The 24,358-nt window shown below is 42.6% G+C and overlaps 2 protein-coding genes across 3 annotated transcripts; both read right to left on the bottom strand.

The window, feature by feature from the left end:
* Positions 1-32: 32 nt before the first annotated feature.
* cdc14ab (cell division cycle 14Ab) lies at positions 33-18,012 on the bottom strand. Of its 2 annotated transcripts, XM_017437581.3 has the most exons (16): positions 17,660-18,012; positions 16,398-16,488; positions 15,390-15,465; positions 12,895-12,987; positions 11,727-11,806; positions 8,894-8,960; positions 7,407-7,469; positions 7,100-7,187; positions 5,885-6,115; positions 5,457-5,595; positions 4,115-4,259; positions 3,790-3,887; positions 3,589-3,636; positions 3,389-3,517; positions 2,832-3,195; positions 33-1,444 (listed from the first exon to the last, which is right to left on the bottom strand). In XM_017437581.3, the coding sequence occupies exons 1-16, from the start codon at positions 17,703-17,705 to the stop codon at positions 1,415-1,417; spliced, it is 1,788 nt and encodes a 595-aa protein (XP_017293070.1). In that variant the 5' UTR covers positions 17,706-18,012; the 3' UTR covers positions 33-1,414. The 2 variants fall into 2 exon arrangements, with proteins under 2 accessions (XP_017293070.1, XP_017293071.1); XM_017437582.3 differs by lacking the exon at positions 2,832-3,195.
* Positions 18,013-20,304: 2,292 nt separating this feature from the next.
* On the bottom strand, positions 20,305-24,059 carry rtca (RNA 3'-terminal phosphate cyclase). Its single transcript, XM_017437588.3, has 11 exons — positions 23,415-24,059; positions 23,167-23,267; positions 22,402-22,545; positions 22,180-22,303; positions 21,880-21,938; positions 21,674-21,815; positions 21,467-21,588; positions 21,165-21,223; positions 20,903-20,997; positions 20,718-20,822; positions 20,305-20,522 (listed from the first exon to the last, which is right to left on the bottom strand). Exons 1-11 carry the CDS (start codon positions 23,463-23,465, stop codon positions 20,424-20,426), a joined length of 1,101 nt encoding a protein of 366 aa, XP_017293077.1. The 5' UTR covers positions 23,466-24,059; the 3' UTR covers positions 20,305-20,423.
* Between the last annotated feature and the right edge of the window lie 299 nt (positions 24,060-24,358).

Raw genomic sequence — 24,358 nt, forward strand, 5'->3', positions numbered from 1 at the left:
TGACTCAAACAGAAACGAGAACATAAATGAACTCCAGGAGAATTATTTTATTAGAAACTCCGCCGTCAGTTAAGACAAAATATCTACATTATTTTTATTATTATTATTTTTGAAACTTCCCTTTAAAAAGTTTCGGCACGACATTAAATACAGAAAATAAAGACATCTGTGAATAAAAACAGCAGCAGGTCATTTAAAACATTTAAAATAAAAGTTTTCTCCTTCTTTGTCACATTTCCAAAGCTCAAACTGTTCACCGTTTAGAGCTACCTGCGACAGGTAAGATACTTGCCATTCGTAACTCCTCCACAGAAGCCCACTTCCTAATGTCTGAACTTTCCCTTTAAGGCACTTCGGGCCTGTTTCTTTGAGTCTTGGAGGAATCCTGCAGGATCAGACGATCCATTTGACTTCAGAACATCCAACGATCTCCGACCCCCTCAGCCAATCAGGATCCAAGGCTACGATCGATGGCAGCTCGCTGGCGACGGCGTGAGGGCGGAGTCTGGTGTCATTTCACAGCCGAGCAACCAGTTTGGTGAGAATTGAACCTCATAATTAAAACAAAAACCCTTTAAACCTCAAGAATCAGCAGTTGCAAAGTCTTCAGGACAAAATTCAGGAGCGGAAAACAAAAATTCCAGTTGGTGACGTCCTTCCTGTTGGAAGTTAATGAGCATGGAGCCCGGGAACCCCGGAGCCAGGAGCCCCAGAGCCCTGGAGCAGAGTCCCGGAGCCCGGAAGATTATTATTCAGATTAACTCCTCGTTTTAAAACCAAACAAACTTTTTTTCCTTTTTCTTTTTGGCCTCAAACATCAAACTTCCACAGCTGAGTTAAAAAAAATAAATTAATCGTTAAAAAAAAGCAGCTGAATGAAGATTTCACCCCGGGTCATCCACAGCAGGTAAAACACTAACTGCTCACAGCTACTCCACAGAACACCCCCCCCGCGCTCTAAATGCTTGGAATATCCCTTTATTGCTGATCGTGATTAAACATTTAAATCTTTCAGTCTGACAGTAAAAATAATTTTATGAACTAACTGGAGAGTTTTTAACTAAAAACCTAAAAGTTTAAATATTAAACCTAAAACTAATCTTCATGAAGACGGATCTGATCAGAATCTAGACTCTTTAAGGCATCACTTCAATCCCCTGAGTTCTTCTTCTGCTGTCTTTAAAGGTAGAAACGGAGCGCCGGGAGGGCGCAACGGAAATACTGTAATTACAGCGACTGAGCCGACACTTTGGAAACAAAAATATACCTTCTTCTTCTGTGAGAAATAAATATAAAAAGTTCCTCTTCAGACTCCATCTTATTTACAGACAGTGAGAGTTTCAGTCCTGGTTTATTTCCTGTCCACACAGGAGGATTGTGGGTAATGAAGTCCTCTCAGGTCAAACCTGTAGCCTCAGTACTGGACGAACTCCGACCGAAGAGACTGAAAAACAAAAAACACAAAAATGTTTTGAGTCAGAGAGAAGAGAGAGGAGAGGACTAAAACCTTTAACAGGTTCTGCAAACGTTCCCCTGCTGGTCAAAACTAAACTAAAGTTAACTACAGTTAACTAAACTAAAGGTAACCAAACAGCTTTAACTCACAGCTGGTGAAGATCTCAAACTTATTGATCATTTTCAATAAGTTTGATTAGTTAAAACAAATAAATCATTTAAATCAACAGATTTATTAAAATGCCTATTTTAGCTTTTAGCTGGTGTCCTGCTTCCTTTAGCTTTTAGCTGGTGTCCTGCTTCCTTTGGCTGTTGCAGCTCATCTTCAAGTTCAGCAGGTTATTGAAGTCGTTGAAACTGAATTTCTTTAATTATTTTTAGTTTAAATTAATTTCTTAAAGCAGCTTCAGACGTTAATCTGAACTTGCTCGTCTAGTTTTGATCACACGATAAGGAGTTAATTAAGGTAACTAGTCTGTGGTTCAGTCAGCAGGTGGCGCCGTCCTGACGATCATCGTTCTGTTTTCAGGAACTGTTCTGGTCCTTTTTATTCTCCATTAACAGCCGAACTTTGTCTCTTTCAGGTCGTATATTTCAGCTGCTAGCTGAGCCTCAGCTGGGTATAATTAACCTTTATTTTTAATATGTATTTACTGTAATTCAGGCTCAGAACAGAAGAGAGCTGATCTGACCTGGTAAAACCAGCAGGATTATCTCTATGACCTATAATCACAGTCAGTCTGACTGTAAAAAGCCTGAAAGAAAAGATGAATAATGTCTTGTTTTACTCAGACAAGGACCTGAAACGTCTTCTCGGTGTGGAGGAAACGGCTCCTCAGCTCAGCAGCAGCTTCAGGTTAGTGTGACTCAGTGACGTTAAAGGGATAGTCCAGTTATCTTTGAGTGACGTGAGGCAAAAGTCTTCATCCAGGCCGGGCTAACAGCCAAACGAGAGGCTGATATTTATGGTTTTTCATCAGCTAATAGCCGTTAGCCTCGAACATCACTTCAAAGATGGCTGGACTGCCCCTTTAAGACGCTCAGACAGTAAAACAAAGACAGAAACGTCCCACAGGTCAGCAGCTGTCAGAGACACAGATCCAGCAGACGAAGGTCAGACTGACGAGGCGTTCAAACGAAGATTTCAGCGTCTGAAACCGGAAACGTCAAACGTCTTTTTATTCGTTGCCGTGTTCCTCAGGTTGACACCTCGTCAGGTGAGCTCCAGAACCGACAGAAACCTTCAGAACATTAGAAACACACTGGAACCTCAGCCTATAAAATGGCTGCCTCCAGCGTGTCACTGATGTCAGAACAGAAAGAACCAATCAGTAAAAAGGGGCGGGGTCAAGCTGCTGCTGTGACAGAGGACTTACAGGTATGGAGCGGCTCAGGTAGCGTCCTGAAGGGCCCTTCATGGCGCCGTACGGCCCGTGGCCCCTGTAGGGGTCCTGATGCACCGGGCGGATATAACCTTTGCCTGCAGGCGGCGCCACAGAGCCGCCATACAGGGCGCTGCCGCCGCCGCTGTTGTTGTTGTTGACCTCGTGCTGCAAACTGCGAGGTCCGTTACCGTAGCAAGGCAAAGAGGGCGGGGCTATAGCGGAGGGGGCAGGGCTTAAAGACACAGAGGAGGAAGAAGAGGGAGGGACAGAGGAGTACGGAGTCTTCTCATCCTCCTCGATGTCGGCGGTGTAGAGGTCGCCGAGAGAGCTGGCCAATCGCGAACTGAAGGCTGAGCTGAGGTCAGCGGGAGGGGGAGGGGCAAATACAGTAAAGATAAACAACAAGAAACAGGTCGTCAAAAACAACTGAAGCCAGTTAGTTCTTACAGATCAGAGAAATTTTAGCTCATTAGTCTGACGATGAGGAGGGAAAGGAGAGAAAGATGAAGACAAGCAGGAGACAGACAGGAAGTAGGCGGAGCTCTGACCTTCTGATATTCGATGCCACCGTTGAGGAGTTCCTTCCGATCCTTTTGGCCGCAGCAGAAGCAGAGGATGCTGGGAATTTGGAGGGCTTGAGGGCAGAGGCGGGGCTTTGACCGACCCCCATCGATAACCTGAGCGCAGAACACCTGATCAACACCTGCGGCCGCTGCCCGTTAAACAACCGAAGGGATGAAGGTCGTACCTGAGCGGCTGGGCGGGCGAGCAGCTCTGCATCTTCATCTCCTCCACTCTGAAAACAGAAGTGCACCCGTCAGTTCACAACCTCGCCTTCACCTGTCGGCGTCGGCCCAGGTGGTCGCGGACCGACGACCGTGAAGTTGTCTAAACAACCGGGGAACCGGGTCTCGTAAAAGTGCCCTGGTTCTGGTTCCAGTACCAGTACCTCAGGGTTCCGGTAATGGACGGCCGAAGAGGACGTCGGCTCTTCCGGGCTCTGAGTTTGTCCCCCTGCGTCAGATCGGAACTGTCTGCGAGGTCTCCCTGAGGACAAAACCAGAGACAAACAAAAAAAAACAACTTTAAATCAGGTCACGAAAAGAGACCAAAGCTCCTCAAAAAGGTCCAACTAAAGAGAACTTTCTTTACATTAGTAACCATAAATGAGACTTTTTATTGAAAGTTCTGGGTCCAGATCCAAAGATGATTTTAGGGAGAAGCTAAAATTCGGCTAAGTTTAGCCTTTAGCTGTGTGTGTGTGTGTGTCTCACCTCCTGCAGGTGGTTGGAGACAGGCGGTCTGGAGTTTAACGACAGATCGTCCATGCTGCTGATGAGTCGAGGCACGGCCTTGTCCTCCATCTTGCTTTTCTGGGCTCGATGGCTGTCGCCCTGCAGCCACAGCAACGTCTGCTTCCTGTTCAAACAAAACAAAACATTTTAACGACTGGACCGAAGCGCTGAAGAGTTCAACTCCTTCCTTCAGGTACAGTTTTATAAACCTGTTAATATTAAAGACTGTCTTTCTAATAAAAAAGCTGGAATAGCTTTTGTTTTGCAGTATTTCCTGTCTCTGCTCAGATTTTTCCATATCTGAAGGAATGTTTGTGCAGAAACAGAGTTTTCAGCAACAACTTTACAGAAGGAGACAAAATCAGGAGGTTAATTCTAATTTCCTGCATCAATCTGCTGAAAAATTTAGATACTCAGCAGAACCGAACCGCCTGGCACCAGGAGGGGAAACCTGCAGCGGCAGAGCTGAGATAATGGGTCACCAAGTGTTTGTTTTTACTGTAAAGCTGTTTTTGTTTCGCATTTGCTGGTTTGAAGAGAAACGCTCAGCGAGGAAATTCCTGACACTCATGTGGAAACTGAAAATGATCAGAACCTTTGCCGTTCGGGCCGATTATTTTCTGTCGACTTTCACTTCTCTGTTCCCACGGGGAAAAGGTGCCAAGGCCGCGGAACGGCACGGATGGAAGAGCGGCACGCAGAGAACCTTCAAACGGAAACAGGGTTTTAACTGCTTTCAGAACCGAACCAGGTCCAGCCACTCTGCGTTTCAGATCCAAATGATGAGTTTTAAGAGAAGACCAAGGAAGCAGAATACCAGCTACAAGCAACAAAAGTTAGATTAAAGTTGCAAAAACAGATATAAAAGTGGCAAAAGGCTAGCTAAATGCTAAGGCTAAAGAAAATTGCAAAAAGATAACAAGAACTAAAAGGAGCTAAAGACTGGCTAAATACGAAAGGAAGCAAAAGGCTAGCTAAACGCAGCAGAGCAGTAGCTAAAAGTAGCATAAGAAGACAAAAACGGGGCGAGCAGCTGAAGCAGATTTCTTTGTTTTTGAAGGAATTGAAGAAGTTTCCATGTAATTCTACAGAGTGAATAATTTTTAAATCAAGTTACTAAAACCCAGAGTCCCAGCAGCCGTCTCCTGAATCAGCCGAAGGTTCGGTACATAAATAGTTAAAAGTCTGAAGAAGTTTGAGTCAAAACAAACCCTAAATGCTGACTCAGCGCTCACAGAGATGATTTTAATGACACAAAAACATTCCTGAAAATAAAATCTCTTTTCCCTCTCTGGACTGAAACAATCATCAGGTGACTCACTCCTCCAGGAAGTTCTGCTGGGGCCCGATGACAGAACCCGGCCTGCAGATCCTGATCCAGGCGATGGCCTCGCCGGCCGTGAAGCGGTAATGTTTCATCAGGTAACAGCCAATCAGAGTGCCCGTTCTGCCCAGACCGGCTGATGGAGACACAGAGGTGACAGGGTGAGTCAGCTAAATAAATCTGAAGGGTTCCTCCTGTTTGGATCAGAACCGTGACCCGATCACCATGAGTCAGACAAGTCACACGTCTGTACTCTGAAAGGAGCCAGAACCAACACGCTGCCAACCCCAGAGACACCTGTCTGCCATCAGGTCCTGAGGAGCGACGTCCCCAAACTCTGGGAGAACGTCTCCCTCTGCTGGTCACCCCGGGAACGGCACCTCCCACCTGAAGGAGACGGGACAAGAGGACAGGAAGTCTCTCACCTTTGCAGTGGACGGCCACAGCTCCCGGCGTGTTCTCGCAGACGTACAGGAAGCGGCGAACGATGATGTCACTGGGCGTGCTGCCATCGACGAAGAAGAGGTCGTAGTGCTCAAAGCCGGCGTTGATGAAGCGCTTGGCGTCGTAGATCTTTTTGTTCAGACGGATGACGGTGGTCACGCTGTGTTTTCTGAAGTAGGGGAAGTAAGCCTCAGGTGCGTGCAGAGGGTAACCTGCAGGGGGCAGAGCAAACAGGTGTAAACACTTCTTAAACGGCTCTAACATTAGGGCGCCATTTTGTTCAAACCAGCCATAAAGACTCTTAACACCAAACTACGCTTTTAAAGAGAAAATACTGATTTTGACACTTTTGTTGCTTGTTAAGGATAACTGATCACTGGAATACATCAAACTGAAGTATATTAATAGAGAAAATGTTTATTTTTTTAAGCGTAGCTCAAAAAACAAGGTGCTTCACGTCAAAATAAAAGCAGTAAAATAAGCTCAGACACAACACACAAAGCAAAGAGGTAGAAATGATTTGGACTTAGTGTCAGCTTCTCTAAGATTAAATAAAAACTTCTCAAAGTCCTGAAAAATTCAGTTGCATCTGTTCATTTTAAAAGAACTCCGAACTATGAACCACTCAGACATAAGAAGCTCCTAAAGTGTTGATCCATAATAATAATAATAGTTAAAGTGGATCTTTAGGCTCTTTCTCACCAGCAACTGCTCTCAGAAACACAAAACCGACTCTCTGGAAAATTTCAGGTGTGAAAAACATTCCTCTCAGATTTTTGGCATCTCTGGAATCTGACCCTTTCTTTCTTCAAACCTACAAGCTGAATCTCATCTAAAACTTCAGCAAAAATGTTGATAAATGCAGTTTTTGGATTTAAATTTAATTTCTGTCTTTGGGTGTGTTTGTGACAATCAACAAGTCAGAGAATAATTCAACTTATTCAACTTATTCCCTCTTAGCAGATTAAACTCAAACTAAATCCTGTGGATCCAGAAGTGAAACACCTGCCACAGAGTGAAGTCAAAGCCCTTCTTGAGTTTCCTTTATCCAGTATTTACAATGAAAGGTTTTCTGAGTCGGTTTAAATAAATAAACTGTGGACAGAATGTGAGAAAGACGCAGACAGTTTGAGAAAAGGCACCAAATAAAACCAGACGCCGGGGTTTTGTTTTTTTAACAGATTTTTTCCACGCACCGTTTTCTATTTTAGATTTGGGATGGGGTCCACTGAAGGCCATGAACTTCCCCGGGACGATCCAGTTCAGGTCTCCGTTCTCCACACGCTGAAAGCAAAAACAAAGGTTCAAAATAAACGGCTGCTGGGTGGTCAGAATGAGGCCTCTTATTCTGAAAGGACACTTTGATTCAAACTAATTTAAATGTATTTTATTGTGAATTTCAGATTAAATGAATTAAAGTTCCTCCAATCATCCTGATGAGGGCGCTATGCTCCACATGTTTGAGAACAACATGGTTGTGCTCAGTGGTACCCGGGTCTTTACCTCGTAGTGTTCGTACTCTTCCACATCAAACGTCTCAAAGTCGAAGAAGCCGTGCTGCAGAGCCTGAAAAACAGAAACAAAAACACGTTTTGAACAAACACCTGATTTATTTATTTATTTGTTATTTATTTGTTATTCTCAACCGCTGTAGAAAGTCTGCGTACTTTACTTTAGCCGCTCAATCATCAGAATGTTCAGATCATTCATCTCTACGTCTAAAATGATCTTTTTTATCCCCGGTCGTCTTACAGACGTGCTGCCAGTTAATTTAATTATTTACTAACTGTTCCTTATTCGCACCACTGACTGTTTCAGCCTTTAGTTGCCTCTGAAACAACAGATGTGTTGCTGCCTTCAAATTTAAATTCACCAACATCCTTTATTCTTAATAATGGGACAACGTTCTGACTTTCCCACAGCTGCGGCTGTAAATGGGAGGGAAGCAAAGATTAATTAGGCAGGAATGAGTACCAGGTGGTATTTTTTCAGTAAAGTAACACAGACTCATATTTCTGATCGGATACTTCGGCGAAGTGTCGCTGCAGGAACGCAGACAGGCTGTTTGTCACCAGATTAGCACGCTCGCTCTGATTGGCTGCTGTCAATCTCCTCAACACGCCGAGCTGTTATATAACAGTAATCTGCTGTAAGAACCGGACACTCTCAGTCTACCGCCTGCTTCTTCTGGACTCTACCCTGGTTCACATTTTATTTCTCCATTCATGCTGAAGTTATTATTTACAAAGATTATCTCCTGTTTTATTCAGCAGCAACTACTACTGCATCTCTTATTGTTGTTTAAATGAACAAATTAAAGTTTGTTCCATAAAGTACACAGACAGAACTTTACCTGTGAGTCATCAGTTCTTTACAAAACTAAACTGAGCTCAATAATATTAAAAATATTTACTGTTAATTTGGCCTTTGTCTCTTTAAAAGCAGCATAATATTATATAAAAGCCTGTTAGCTTTGGCAGCCATCTTTCGGTACGTAATGCGGATTGCTCAAGGCTTCTTCCACACCAAATATTTGCTCAGTTTGTTTAAAAATGGCTGAGTTGTAGCCATATTTGTGTTAGCATTAGCTGATAGCCTGAAGTAGCAAAACGCCAGCTGAAAGCTGGAAATCACTAACCAAGATCCAACAGAACATTAGCAGAACTAGCATTAGCCAAGCTAGCATTAGTGCAACTAGTACTGGTGGAGTTAGCAACAGCTTAATTAGCATTAGCAGAAACAATAAAACAGTTAGCGTTAGCATCATTAGCAGGACTAGAAATAACAGAATGAGCATTAGTCAAAACAGTACTAGTAAGAGTATTAATATTAGCAGGACTAGCATTAGCAGAACTAGCATTAGTAGGACAAAATCTTTTGCATAAAGAATAAACAGACGTCTCGACTCATTACATACGGATGTATTAATAAAGTAAAACTCTGAAAATCCTCGACAGCTGCAGGTTTTTGAACGCAGCACGAGATCTCACCTTCCTGATCCCCTGCAGGCAGTCCAGCACCGTCAGGTTGTAGGTGCAATTCCCAAAGGCAGCGTCCCTTCAGGAAACAAAGCAGAGGCTGATCACAGATCATCATCATTTAATCCAGAAACGACTGATTTATTCTAAGGGAAAAACAACCGTCAACGACCCAAAAGGCTGACAGGATGAAGGGGTGTGACAGTGTCCCATCCACACAGAGACACTAAGGTTTGTCTGTCCTCCACATGTTCGGCGCCATGTCTACGAGGAAAACACGGCGCCCCCCGTGTGGACGTCATAAACCTGTAGCTTCAAACCCACGATGAGAACCAAAGAAGTCTTCTGGACGAGACGTGAAACGTCCTCCAGAGACGAGAGACGGTCAACGCCCAACGGATCTACACCAACTCACCTCAAACAGCAGGTAAATCCTGTGTTTACTCTTCAAACTAAACTTATTTATGTCTAAATTACTTCTATCTTTAATCTGTTTACACTGTAATCACAAAGTTATTAAGTTTTCTAAAGAGAAACACCAAACAGGGATGCCTGAACGATTTCCAGATTAATCATTTTCTATAAATTAAACCCAGATCCTTAAAGTCCTTTCAGCTGGAGGCGGGACAGATCTGCTCCGGCGTCGGCGGGTCGGTGAGAGTTTCCTCTCCTCGCGGCGAGAAATGTTCTGCTTTGTTATCAGGAAGGTGTCAGAGACTGTCACTAAGCTCCAACGTGCCTCCAACATGACGGAGATTTGTTTCTGAAGCAAAGAGGACCGAGGGGAAAGAGTCCAAACACCAGAAACACTCGACTGAATAATTAATTAATAAACACACAGCTGCTACTGAGGCAGGAACATCTTCACTAAAATAAAATGTTCTGATTTAAATATTAAAGCAGGCCAAGCAGAAATATAGATGTAACTGGTTTTCAGGGACAATACCGTAAACATGATCCCATCTGTTCAGGAAATTACACCTCAAACTGCTGAATTTAAACATCTACATCTTTCCTAAAACAGCCTAAAACATTTACAGCATAAAAATCAAACAAAAACAAAATTGAAAAGAAGTTTCTTCCTGGTTGAAATCAGACTGACATATGGCTCACAGAGGCCTGCAATGCTCTGAATGATAAATGTTCAGCAAATGTAAACTGCTGGATGTTCAGTAATATTCTGAAGTTAATGCAGGAAGAATAACCAGAAGATTGCTAATATTGGCTTAAATCAGGATCAAAACCTGAGCTTTTACATCATCTGTTCACAAATTAGACTGAAAGTTTTTTTAAAGTGAGTTATAATCACTGTTTTGGATTTAAACCAACCTTTCCTGAAACCCCACCCTTTAATTACTGAGTTTTTAGTCCTTCAGCAGGTAAAAATAATTCCTGACGTGCATCACTAACGATCTGGTTTATTTTAGCGGAAAAGTCACCAAAGTTGTTCTTGTTCCAAGTAATGAAAAACTTCCTGAGAATTTAAAGAGTGCAGCCAGCTTTGGCCTTCAAAATGTTTGTTTTACTGGCGGTCAGTGAACACCTCGCTAAGTGGGCGTGGCCTGTACACCATGTTTAATCCAGCAGCTGTCTGCAGAGAGCTCAGAGCTCCTCCTGAGGCTGACGGGGGAACAAAGTCGTTGTCCTGTTATGTAATCAGTGCGCTGATGACAACAAAAGACCTCTGTCTCACACACACACACAGACCCTAAACCTGACCTACAACCTAAATATTAAAACCGGGTTTTGTTCCCCAACAGGACTACTGATCCCAGCAGGGTGTGTGTGTACCAGGAAAGGTCCTAAAGGTAACAAAAAACAGGCACACACACACACTTATCTCTGAGCATCTGCTGTCAAAACAAACAGAAGCTCAAACCTACTTTATTCCTCCTTTGGTCAAAACACAAAACTCTGTAAAGATTTGATTCCTGACTGAAAGAAAACAAAACCCAATAAAACAAAGAATAAATTAGTGTAATTTATTGTATTATTACTGTAAATTACACACAAACTGGGCCGTGTTATCCCTGCTAATTATCACCAGTGACTTCCTTCCTCCGGAAACTCAGGCAGTTAAAGTTACCGTGGTTTTCAGAGTCGGCTGAACTGTGGCTTGGACTCAACAGGATGTTGGAAATGTTTCTCAGAGGTTCTGCTGCTCACAGACACGTGAGCATCACGGAGATTAATCAGCTGCACGTCCAGGACGCAACTCTCCGGCTCCGTTTGTTTCAGAAATATTCTGTGAGGCGTTCTGGAAGGGAGGCAGCGCTCAGGATACCTGGAACCTTCAGGTTGAGGCTTCAAGAACAAAACGTTCTGCGTTGCATTTTCACGAAACAGACGTTATCTTTTCAAACTTAGGCCTCAAGTCAAGAAAGCTCAGAGTAAAAAAAGCTCCAAAATGAAAAAAACGAATGAATCGACACAAAAAACAACGTTTGCAGCAAAGAGAACTCTGACCAGTTTACAAATCCAACAAAAAAACAAACAAAAAAAACATTTTTTATCTCTGCTGTACCTCAGACCAAACTAAAAACCAGAAAACCAGACCTGAGACACATAAATCTACAGATTATTTTGCAGCTTTGTGTTTGAAATCAGAGTTCTTGTTGCGCCTCACACAACGTTCACATTTTAACAGAAAAGGATAATCAAAGCCTGTTTAAAGTGTTTACAACTTGTATATTTGGACCTTCATCAAGTAAATCCAGCCACAGAGGAGACCTAACGATCATTTAGCTTTTCAGGGGTTGGAAAATGTTGTCATATTTGATACCATGCGTCCTTTTTTTGACGTTATTCCTGCAGGAATTAAATATATAAAGAGGTGAAAATGTACCTGAACGGCAGGTAGGAGGCGTTTGAGCCGGAGATCAGCGCTCTGTAAGCCTCTTCTGGAGTTTTCTTCAGGTAGATCACCTGAAATGAACAAACAGATCATCCGTGAGTTATATAACAGGTCTACCTTCTACTTCGCTTGATCTCTAATCGGTTTATAAAAATAACTGAGACTTGATCAGCTGATGACAGCTACAGACAGCAGGAGCTCTTTAAATCTGCAAACATTCATGGATTTTATTGGAGGAAACCTTCTTCAGCTCCACCTGAGCCTCCAGCTCATAAAAACAGCCGGCAGGTTGGGTTTAATGTCTTTGAGACTGAAAATCACGAGTTGTTGTGGGTCCTCGGTGTGTGAAGAGGTCTGATTGTATCAGAGTCTGCAGCTCCTCTCTGCAAACAATCAACTTTTGTTTCTGCGGCTTCAACAGCATCAAATATTTAGCAGACGAAACGCAGCAGGAGAGACGGGCCAGCAGGTCGGCCCGATCCGCCCGCACACCGCTGCTTTTAACAAACGTGGTAAAAAAAACTGACTTTTCATACAAATAATCTGTTTTCCTGGACCCACCCGTGCCTCGGGTCAAAGTTTTTAAACGCTGCTGCAAAAAAACAAGCACGTAATGTTCATAAGGAAACGTTTGTGCCGGTAATGAAACCTCGGTCGACTGAAAACCTGTTTAGGGAATTCGCAGACGGTGCTGTAACGTAAACTCTGGGTTTCTGGTGATGATGGATTAGCTCTGATCCGATCGCTGCTCATGTTCTGGGATTATCAGGAACCTCGTGGCGATTACAGCTTATAAAACAAACACTTATTATATATTTTCATTCCTGATAAAGAGAGCAGATTAACACCCTGTTAGCATAGATGCTAACATAACACTGCAAACCCCATAGAGAAGCTAAAACTGTTAGCATCATGTTTATTGCTGTTAATTTATACATAAATCAAAGAAAGTCGTCATTTTATAACTTCAACCTGAACCTTCTACTTTCCCCACATTAATGACGCCAAAAAGCTGTCACTAAAAACAGAAAAGTAGATTTATTATCTGATATATTAATTTAAAAGCCTAACTAAGGTTCCTGTTGAGACGAATGAAGTCGTGCAGCGAATAAAGCTTTATTTGAACGACAGGAAGTGTAATTATAAACTTCTGACTCACGGCGTAGCCTCCAATCAGAACGGCGGCGTTGGATCTCTTCCTCTGGTCGAAGCTGGTGTAGTGAACGATCCTCTTCCTGGTCAGGGTGAACGACTGCACGACGACAAACACAAAGTTATTTTTATTATTATTTACCGTTTTTCTGTCGCAGTGAGACCACAAGCTGCAGTTTTCAGCTGCTGATGTCAGATTGAGATTAAATCACACCCTGGTGGTTTCTGCGGCGTCAGAGGAAATGTCCGGCTGCAGATTCTCACACAGACCCGTTAAACCTTCAGCCGCCAGGTCGTTCCTCATTAGAGGCTCTCTGCCGACCCAAATGGGCCGACCATCATTTGGAGTGAGCGACAGTGACAATAAAACCATAGTTCGTTTTCAGAGCGATTTCCTGCTGGTGGAAAACGGAAAACAGAGGATCTGAAACACGATGAAATGATTTTCAGGCATTCTGCCCAAGTAAAAATAAAGAATCGGTTTATAATAAAAAGACAAAAAAAATAATTTCAAGCTGAATATTTTGTAAAGCTGCTGAAATAAATTTAATGTTCATTTAGCTAAATTCACTACTTCTGATTAAAGATTTCCTGATTATTTAAACAAGTAATGGTTCTGCTTTTACCAGAGTAAATATTATCTTAGATTTAAAACAAAATGTGTCAAAAGTCACTTTTGACACATTTTTAAGTTTTTAAATTAGGGGGAAGAAGGATGTTTAGTAGAAATGAAATGGCTGTTTGTGTGTTAGAAAATAAAATAAAACCCAGGAGCTGGACTCCTATTAAACTTTATTAAACTCTGTGAAAGAAAATCTACATCCCTGAGAATCTCTTTTTTGAATATTAATGAATAAATCTTTTATTGTTCAACATTAAACCTATTTAATCCATGGGATTTTCAAATGATGTCAAATCTTTTGGGACACCCTGTATATTTGTATTTATTTGTGTTTATTTACATATATTTGCATCGCTTGTTGCTCTTCTTTGATAAATTCTTCGCAGCTGTGTGACGTTCAGCAGATATATCCTGAACTAAAGCTCGACTTTATATAAAACCTGCAGAAAATAATGACTGGATGAACATCAAAAAAAAAAAAACTGTCTTGGCAAAAGGAAGAAAGTAAGAAGTATTTTATGCAGACACAATAAATAACTTTAGTGTCATTTGTTGCCTTCAGTTGGATGTTTTTGTGTGCAGAAATAAAAATCTGACTTCAGATAAAAGCAGAAACAAATCACGTCTAGGTCCGCCCCGTCCGACTGGATTTTTAGCCTCAGGACTCTTATTAAAATGGCTGCTCTGCCAAACACTCTGCTTTATAAAAAAAAACAAAAAACACTTTTTTATTCAGATTAATCATTTTTAAATAAAGCTGAGCTTATCAGCAGCATTTAAAGTGGTTTTATTTTGTATTCTGCTTCTTATGGTTTAATTCTTGTTTTAACTTTCTTTATTGACACCTGTAACAGAGTTTAACATGTGATTAAAGAGCGAGGCAGGTGTAAATATTTACTGTTTGTTTGCTATTAAAGATTCTCCATGAACAACAAATAAAGGCCCAGTGATGCTCGGAGGGTTCTAGGCCCGATTCCCATCTGAACTGGACCTTTGGGAGTTTGGGAAATCTTCCTGTCTGAGACCCGGCTTTAAAAGGCGCCGGAGGACCTGATCGCCATCGTCACAGTGTTTTAAAAATGGCGCCGTGTAAACTGGGCCTTGGAGATGGCGTTGCTGCGGTTCCGGTCAAACTTTGAAAGTAAGATTTTGTGCGACTCTCAGCTACTACCAAGTCCAAACAGCACAGCTAACGATACGTGATGCACCGTCAGTAAACTGCCAGAGTCATCCCCTCACACAACAATCCTGAATACAAGGGGGTTATCTGTGACCTTGACCTTTGACCCTGTCAGCTTGAAATCATTAGGGATCATCCTTGGTTACCAATTCAGAGCTTGGACAGAAACCGTCCACAGACTGAGTCAGACATTTCACTGCTGGCTAATGTTGACTAGCTCTGGCAGCCATCTTAAACCAGGTTGACTCCAAAGTTAACTAAGTGAAGATCCATCCTGCAGTTCATGAGATATTTTGTTAACAGACACAGACGGACAGCCTTTTGGCAGTAGGCCCGGTCTGAACATGCCCCAACAGGTCAGAGGAGTAAAAGCAGGCGGACAGGTGAGTCCTGCTTTAACCAGTTAACCTGTTAGCTGGTTAGTTACCAGTCTGCTGGTAACCCTGTGATAAACAGCAGACTCATGCAGCGTGTGGATCCAGACCGTCCGGTTGGCGTGGCGAAGGCTCCATGGCAACAAACGTCAAACACAAAACAGGAGAAGCAGCCAGCCGTGATGACAGAGTGAGTCCTGGTTGTGACAGAGTGAACCTGTTGCTCTGTTGTTTCTGTGAATGGGAGGTTGCGTCACGCTGCATCTGTCCTGTCTGACATTCTGGACATTCCTGCAGAGGGAGAGTCGGAGGCAGCAGAAACTCACCTTCAGCTTCTTGTTCAGCTTGCAGCAGTATCGGTACAACATGGCCAGGTTCAGGGGGCCGAAGTCTGCGTAGAAGCTGTGGACAAAGACAGGAGAGGACAGGTTAAACGTCTCAGAGCTGCTCAGTGCTCGTCGCCAGCTGCTGCAGCTGCCGCAGGGGAAAGTGAAAGTCTGAAAATCCAGAAATATTTCATCCTTATCGAAAGTTTCCACTGTATTCAGGTCAGGCTGTAAAAACGAGACATTCCAACTCAAGCAGGTCTCTGAACGCTCAGGTGTCCAAAAAAGGAAAGGAACACAAATGCTGAGAAAAAACTGAATAAATATTAAGCTTTGGTCCTCTGTTTGTCTTGGTCCTCACATGGCTTCACATAAAAATTCACTTTTACAAATGATCAACGCAGGAGAGATAAAACATTTAGACCTTTTAAAAACACCATTACGACTCCAATTTAAGGTAAAACTAAATTTTATTTTAAGACCTAAAAGAAGTCTGACCAAGGCCTAAAATTCAGATAATTAAATTTAGGAGATTTTATGACTTTACAAGACTCTGTAGAAACCTTTAATTATCCAAACTGATTACAAATAAACCTGATGAGCCGAGCCACCGGTCTGCGGTCATGATGGAGTCTCCAGATCACCATGAGACTCTCAGAGACTCTCAGAGACTCGCAAGTGTGTCGCTTGACTTTTGAACATGTTCAAAACCAAGATTTGTGCGGCAGACTTACTCTCAAACAGTAGAGGGACTCAGAAAAAGCTGGTGCAATTTAAAACTGCTCCCTCCTGCAGATTTCCATATATGTGGGTCTGCATTAAACGTAAACAAAGCCCTGGGCTGAAAATCTGCTCCTCTATCGGTCTGATCTCTGACTAACCTGTGAGAACAGACTCCAAAACGTCAACCTGCAGCGAGTTTTCTAAACGTAAACACGCGCAGGTTGGGTTTCAGTACCCAGGACGCAGCACGGCGGGTAGGCGGTGGGAAGGTGGCAGGGAACTTACTTCTCGTAGACAAATTCGTCGTCGGTGCAGAAGTAGTGCGTGTTGGCCGTGCTTTTGGGTTTGCTGCGCAGCGTGGCGAAGTACAGGCGGTCTGCGAAGAGAAATCAGATCAGTTTGACTTTTTCCTTCCATCCAGTTGAAACAACCTCAAGGTGATCAGGAAGTGATATTTTTATAACCTCAATCTGATTTCCATTACAGACACAGACAAATATTGTTGTTTTTTCCTCATTCTGGATGGATTTCTGAGTCGCCAGGGAGAGTTTCTTCATCAGTTTCCTCCAGATATTTTATTTTAAAAACTAACAGGATGATTGATAAAACTCATCAGGCTCAATCCTGTACTTATATGAATAAATTCAGTTTTATAACTTTTAAAAAGGCTATCCTACATTAATACACTTATATAAACATTAAATAAACTACTGTCAGCCTTGATTTACCTTTTAACACCTGTTTACCTTTAAAAACAAGTCTCCACGGACTTCATTAAACTCAAACTTCTTACATTAGATAAAGACCTGTAAGTAAATATAATAATCAGACGGTCTGAAGCTGAAACTGGTGACGACGAGCTGGAATCGGCTCCTGTCATCGTGAATAAACTGCAGACTGAAGGAAATGACTCAGGTGTATCACCTGAGGTTACAGCTTTAAAAACAAAAACAGGACGTAAAAAAACCCAGAATCCAACAAATACAAGACTTTCATCTAGAAACTCACATTCAGATCACAATATTTAAGGTTTTTTTCACAGAAATACAGACTTATAAATCAACAATTAATAATATTTTAGGATTAAAACATCTCAACATGGACTAAAAAAACCCCATTAAAATCAACTGATTTTGGACCAAGAAAGAACTTTTAATATCTGCATTACTTTGTTTTGACTAGTTAAACTGAACAGACTTTTAAAAGTTTCTGTATAAGAAAAGAAAACTTAAATTTGATTTTTAATAAACTCAACAAGTCAGTTTATTTCCAGACTAATGGATACACAGATATTACCAAACACTAAATGGAACTTATTTTCTTTATATCTAATGTTACCTATAAATTTTCTTTAAAGATTAGATTGATTGTTTGCAACCTAAAGTGGTAAATTTGTAGATAATATAAGTTTTTAGTTAATATTTATCATTTTTAGTAACTTTTTAAACCTTTAAAAAGCGCCCGGTCCTTTAATTCTGCGCTGCCTGGATCATTTTAACTTTATACTTATTAACTATGTTTGTTATTTATTTATTTTTGTAAGTTACCTTTGATAAACTCTGCGGTTCCCTTCAGGTCGCTGTCCTCTGCCATCCCGAACCGGGCCGACGGGACCGGGCAATGCTCCACGCCCTCCGCCGACGCGGCTCCGTCTAATTCCTGCGCCGCTTCACCTCAGAAACTTTTTTAACTGCTAGCAGCTCGTTAGCATCCAGCCGCGCGGGGAGTGTTTTAAAAAGTTCAAAAACTCTCTCCTCGGTCCCCGCGGCGTCTTTTCGTTCATAGCGGACTCCTCCCCGCTGTTTTCCCCCCGGTTTCCCCCGGTAAAAGCTCCCGGGTTAGCATGTTAGCTCGTTGCCGCCGCGAGAGCTTTTCGACGCTCCGAGTGTCTGAAACTCAGATTGACCAAATCCCTCCTTAAGGAGGCGTTACCGTGGCAACGGGAGCCTCTGCCGCTCCCATGGCAACCGCAGCCAATCAGCGCCGCGCTGCCTTTACGGTCCCCTGGGAGTAAAGTAAATCACACAACTGGGCAGGTTTTACGCAAAACCGTTTTTTTTATCATGATTATTTGTGTCTTTTCTGAATATTTGCGACACGTTTTCAAAAATAACGCGAAGATTTATAACCGAACTAATATTTATGTTAGTTTCAGCCTTTAAAAGCCAACCGACCCGCATTGATTTACCTGAAATGAAGAGAATCAGGTATTTACTGAGTACTCAGCAATTTGTTCTTTTTTGGGGACAAACGTCAGCAACTTTCAGCCACTCAGGCAGCAAAACATTCAGCTGTTTGTAACTCTTATATTATTTGAAATATTTCACATTATTTACATTTGTCCCTCTTCACTAAAACCTCTTCAGTGCATCAAAAAATCTGTTTTCTTTTAATGTACTTCAAAATACTAGCTTCAGTTTTAGCTTTTAGCTGCTGATTTGCTAATTATAGCTTCTAGTTACTGTTACGCTTGTTTTATTTTTAGCTACATTCTGCTTATTTGAACCTTTAGCTCGTGTGTTTCTGGGTTTAGCATTTAGCTACTGTTTAGCCTCACTTTCCTGGTTATTTTAAACTTTATCTAGTTTCCTAAATTAGCTTTTAGCTGCTGTTTTGCCAACTTTAACTTTAAAAATTCAGTCAAGTCCATATTTTTTTTTACACTTTAAAATTAAAAAATGTATTTGCCTGCTTTGATTTTAATAATGTTTTTAAATTTTAAAGATTATATTTTGTCATTAAACATCTTAAAGTTTATATCTGTGACGTAGATGTGTTTCCCGCTCTCAGAAAGTCAGAATTTTAGCTGAAACGGTGCGGAAACTATCATAAATACATCTAAAAACATTGCAACTCTCCTCACATTTTAAAACGTTTAATGAAATTATTTAATTTTATTGTGAACTCTTTCATTAGAACTTCATTGTGAAGTCAAACTTTAACGTTTATACTGTTTTGACTGAAAAGTACAGAAGTTAGCAGCCAGCACTAAACAGAACAAACTGAGGAAAAAAACAACGTTAATAACCTACAGCTGCTTCCTCCATTAAAGGCAGGTGATGGATTGTTTTCAGACACACCTGGGAGAGATGCAGACTGAATTAAAGACGTCCGAGGACACAAAGACCTGCAGCCGGATCCAAATTTCATTCTCTAAACAGGAAACTGTTCAGTTTGATAAAACAACTCCAGCTGTTTGCTCCAGAGTTGAAACAAGTCAGAATAAGGCTTTTATTTTGGTAACATCTGGGTCTGATCTGCCCAGCAGATTAAAAAGATAAAGAGTTGCTGATGTTGGAGGTAGGTGGAGTTCTCCGCTCTGATTGGTTGGTTTGGAGACCCCAGACTCAAAACCAGGTTGTAGTTCTGACAGAGGCACTGATCCGTTTGGGTCAAAAACCAGCTGGATCAGGTCAAACTAACCTGCGATCAGTGAGATCCAAACGCGGTTTGGTGCTGGTCCTGGTCCAGGTCCAGGTCCTGGCTGGGGCACCCGGGGGTCGTCCTGGTGCGTCCTCCAGGCCCCGGTGTCCGCCATGCTGCAGGACGGCGAGCTGACTGCGAGGACACTGAGCCCGGGAGGCGTCAGGTGACCCGGATTGGGTTCCCGTCAGGCCCGAAGGGGACAGAGGTGTGAGTTTCCAGCGTCCTCAGGTTTCAACACACATTCAAGGTCTGAGCCGGACCTCCAGCTGTACATGCTGAGCACCGGCTCACCTGCGCCAGGTGAGTGAAAGAGGTTAGAAGGACACGGAACACGACACCGGGACAGTGACGCCACGGAAACAGAGCGGGGGCCAAAGGAAGTCCTGATCCAGAACCATCAGGCGAAACCCAGAATAGGTCACGTTTTCTTGTTTTCCATCCTTCAGGAACAAAAACCCCCAGCTGATCCTGGAGACTACATTACCCAGAATCCAACAGCAGAACGCCCAGAAAGTTTAAAATGTTGACAAGAGGACAATTAATTATGCCTTAAAAAAAATAAAAATAAAAAAATAAATAAATAAAACACATCAAGTTTATTTATTTTAAACTCCTAATGTCATTTAGGATATATTTTAACTTTCAGTCAGTTTTAAACTCAACTTTTTAACTAAAAGATATAATTTTACATTAAAATAGTTCAAAGTTAACATTTACCTCATGATGAAGCTTTAAATCTAAGAAAAAAAGCTCAGAAACAAGTGAAAACGTTGGGAAGAGTTTTATTTATTATTAGTTTTTTTAAGGAAATAAACCCTGAGAGACAAAAAACTAAGAGGGTCAGCAGCTACAAGTCCAGCAGAGTGTGTGTGTGTGTGTGTGAGGCTACAGGTTGGGGTTCACGACTCCTGATCCTTCACATTCGATGATGTAGGTGACACTGCTGCTCAGCTCCTCCTCACATTTTGTTATCGTGAACTTCGCCTGCAAACGACAACAACAAATAAAAACGTTTGACACAAACACTCAATCGCAGACTGAATACAGAGGCCCAGAGGGAATAAAAAGTGTTGATTTTTCACAGATTTCGTTCCTGATGACGCCACAGAGGACCAAACTCAAAGTGTTTTTATTGAAGCTGAACATCAGCAGCTGCTCCATCGCATTTATTTCTCCGACCTGCGTCAGCTGCTCTGCGATGTGAATGGCCGTCTGCGTGTGCAACGTTACGGCGCCGGTCCGAATCCGAGACGTTCCCTTCGCCAGTGCCATGAAGATGATGAGCTGCGGAGGAGGAGGAGAAGTCAGTAAGGTCACCAGGTGTGGTACGGACAGGTGCATGTGAGAGAGACAGAGGGTCTCACCTGGTCCTGCAGGAACTCGTCCACGCAGCCGTTGTGTCTGATGTTCCTCAGCAACATCTCAGCAGCTTCTATACCGACCTTATCTGCATACACACCTGGAACACACAGGTGAGCGTTTACAGATCAAAAGATTTATCAGCCTGAGAAGCAGAACCACCAGAACCAGAGTCCAAATGACAGAAACATGCCTTACATTTCATGTCAAAGTGATTTTTATGCTGTGGAGCAGTGCTGCCACCTGCTGGTCAGCTGACCTCCTCACCTTTCTTTCCCAGAGAGGAGCCTGCAAACAGACAACCTGAGGACGACTCTGCGATGATTCTGAAACACAGACAGGAGGGACCAATCAGAGACGGAGGACAGAGGAGGGACCAATCAGAGAACTGGCGAGAAAACACCCGTTTTGTTTATTAATTACCATCAACTCCTATTTTAATTAAAACCTTCTGAAACACGAGTTAACAGCACAGTGATGCGTTTTCTGTCACGTTTTAAGATAATTATTTTCCCATTTTGCTCTCTAAACTTATGCTGCAGTGATGTCATTGAGTGGGCGGGGCTCACATGATGCCGTTTCCGTTCCCGTAGGCCTTGTCCTTCTCCTGCAGCGGCTGGATGTTGATGTAAAGTTCTTTGATTTCCTTCCTGATGGTTCGAACAGCAGCGGCCGACATGTCTTTCGCCAACTGAGAACAAACAAACAAACGAACATGTCTGACGATGACCTGGCGTCCCGCCTGAGGTGTAGAAAAATTTGTGAGGGACTTTTACTTTGTAGGGCAGGACTCCGGCCACAAACGCTCTGCCGTGAATCTTTGTGATGTTTCCTCTCTCCGTCAGGGTGACGGGCTGCAGCTCCTTCACTGGATTCACCGTCACGAACACCTCCCCTCCACCCTTAGGGTAGTAACCCCTGACACACACACACAGTCAAACACAGAGACACACAGCGCATTTAAAGATGGTAATGAACTGACCTCATCCGGACGTCGCAGTCAAAATGGACTCCAAACTTCTCAGCGATAGGTTTAAAGACCTGAAGGAGAAAACCAGCCATTAAATTAGCTGAAACTGAGTGGTTTCAGCTAAAAGAAGCAGAAGGCTAACTAAAAGCAAAAACGTTCTTAATCTGGGATGCCAAACATCAACACAAAGGGACCTTATTCATGAAGATTACATCTAAACTCAAAAGAATCAGATTAAAACGTCTGCTCTGCTGAGAACAGGTTCAGTCCATTTAACAGCCATTAACCCCACGGTTCCTGCAGACTGAGGACCTTGAGCGTGTAGTCGATCTGAGGTGCCATCTCTGCGTTGGTTCCTCCCTTCAGTCGGAGCTTTGAGACGCCGTCGGCGTACAGAGCGCAGGGCAGAGCCACCTGCAGCAGCAGGCACACACTCCTGGCACAAACACACACAGATTACAGAAAAAAAAAAAACAACCATCACTCATTACAGCATCCATCAGAGACAGGCAGCAGCTGCTGACGGAGTCTCACCCCGCAGTCTGCGTGTCGGCTGCATGGTTCCCGGACCGGATCTTTCCTGGAGTCAGACTGATGTCGGTGGAGCCGATGCTGGCTCCCTGCAAACTGCCCGAACACAGATCTGAGACCAGCTGGAGGCCAGTGAGGTGCTGAGGTCTGAAAACACCAAACGCAGGCATAAAAACCTGTTAAGATGTCCCTCCTCCTTCCATCATGACGGCTGACGCAGCAGACCAAGATAAACATTCACACAGATGAGATTTCAGGAGCTAAAAAACTACAAACACTTAAAACTGATCACCCTACACTAACAGATCCTTTAAGTGCTTTGTGAAATCTTGTCAGTCAAAATTAAATCTAGTTTGTCCTAAACTTTACAGGCAGTAAATTAAAGTACTTAGATGAAATTATTGTTTCACAGCAGCTCAGAGGTATCTGTATGAAAGAAAACTAAAAGATTTCATGAATTCTCTTTAAATTGGTCATTTATTCTCTGTGATGCTTCAGAAGCTCATTAGCTGTCTTATTTTAGGTGTTTTTTTAACGGAGTCTGGTTGTTTTTTTCCAGACGCTGATGATTTAACTCAATTAAATTTATATATTTTAAAAACATCCAGGTGGAATTAAAGGTTTCAACTTGTCTAAGAGATTAGTTTTATATTACTTACAACACCAACATGTTGATAGTATAAGTTTTTATAATTAATGCAAAGTCAATCAACTTTAAAGAATAGGCTAACGTTAGCCTGTTAGCCTGTTAGCAGGATGCTAACTCACCTGAGCCCCGGTGTGCTCCTTCCGGCCCGGATCTTAGCGATCTTGATGGCGGTTCCGATGATGCAGCTGAGCGCCGCGGAGACTCTCAGGATCTGTCCGCCCTGCGGAGAATCGACACCGGGGACGAAACAGAAGCGGCATCGGGGTCAGAACCGGCGGCAAGCCCTCTGCTAGCATTGCGTTTATCGGCGCGGAACGGCAGCCGCTTTTCTCTCCTTTCTCGACGGAATAAAGAGTCGGTTACTCACTCCCTCCATGACGCTGCCGTCTACCTCCACCGCTACAGAGTCCATCTTCATCCACAGGTGAGCAGCTTCAACTTTGATTCAGCGGATCAGCTGCTGCGGTGATTTTTAACTGACTCAGAAAGGCAACATGGATGCTGCTTCCGCTGACTGTCAAAATAAAAGCTTCTGCACCGAACCAAATTGTTGATTGCAGTGGTGTTTCATCCTAAACCAGCATCCGGTAAAGTCTGAGCTTGGAGCTTCAAATGTGTGAGAAAATCCCTCTCAGATTCTCAGATTTCTCTCCTCCAAAACATCATGGTCTGAACTGCACCACCGTGATCTCCAACCCCTCAGACATCCATCTTCTGTGGCTCCATCAGGAAAACCTGGACTCTCCTAGATTTAGTCGTTTCTCTTTTTTAATGTTGCTGCACATGAAGGGATCAAATGAGGCTGTAGAATCAAGCCCTCCCTGTTTGATACCAATAGTAGAAAAAATAACTGTTCAGGACGTGTTTTTGTGAGGAAATGTACATGTGTTATCTAAATTTATCCTAAATAGAACTTCAGAAAGCTGTAACTCCTGATTAATTCAACAAACAGGCAGCAGGGAGGGCTCAGAGGAATCCTGTTTTATACCTAAAGTCACTGTCAACATGATGGTTATACAGTAGGAGATGCATAAACACAATAAATTACTAATTTTCCTATTGTGCATTATTTTAAAAAGTCCCTAACCCTAAACGAATTAAATTTGTTGTATTTAATGTAAAAATATGAAAAAGTAAAACGGAAACACATCAAACTATGAACATATTTTACTATTTCATCGTTTACACTTCAGTTTCAGTCTCTCTGTGGCACAAAACACAGAGGTGTGTCACATGTGGCCCCTGAAGGAGGTTGGGCCCTTTTCATCTCCAGAACCATTACTGGACCCAACAAATCAAATAAATCAGGTT

Source organism: Kryptolebias marmoratus, linkage group LG18, assembly GCF_001649575.2.
Source record: "Kryptolebias marmoratus isolate JLee-2015 linkage group LG18, ASM164957v2, whole genome shotgun sequence".
NCBI classification, from domain to species: Eukaryota; Metazoa; Chordata; class Actinopteri; order Cyprinodontiformes; family Rivulidae; genus Kryptolebias; species Kryptolebias marmoratus.

Bases quoted from the DNA above. Each gene is read 5' to 3' on its own strand.
- cdc14ab (XM_017437581.3), bottom strand. From the start codon at position 17,705: ATGGCAGAGGACAGCGACCTGAAGGGAACCGCAGAGTTTATCAAAG. The intron at 8,961-11,726 runs GTACATTTTCAC...TGTTTCCTGAAG, and splicing joins GCCTCCTACCTGCCGTTCAG to GGACGCTGCCTTTGGGAATT. The intron at 6,116-7,099 runs GTGCGTGGAAAA...TGCCCCCTGCAG, and splicing joins CAAATCTAAAATAGAAAACG to GTTACCCTCTGCACGCACCT.
- rtca (XM_017437588.3), bottom strand. From the start codon at position 23,465: ATGAAGATGGACTCTGTAGCGGTGGAGGTAGACGGCAGCGTCATGGAG. The intron at 21,816-21,879 runs GTCAGTTCATTA...TGTGTGTGTCAG, and splicing joins GACTGCGACGTCCGGATGAG to GGGTTACTACCCTAAGGGTG. The intron at 21,224-21,466 runs GTGAGCCCCGCC...TCTGTGTTTCAG, and splicing joins GGGAACGGAAACGGCATCAT to AATCATCGCAGAGTCGTCCT.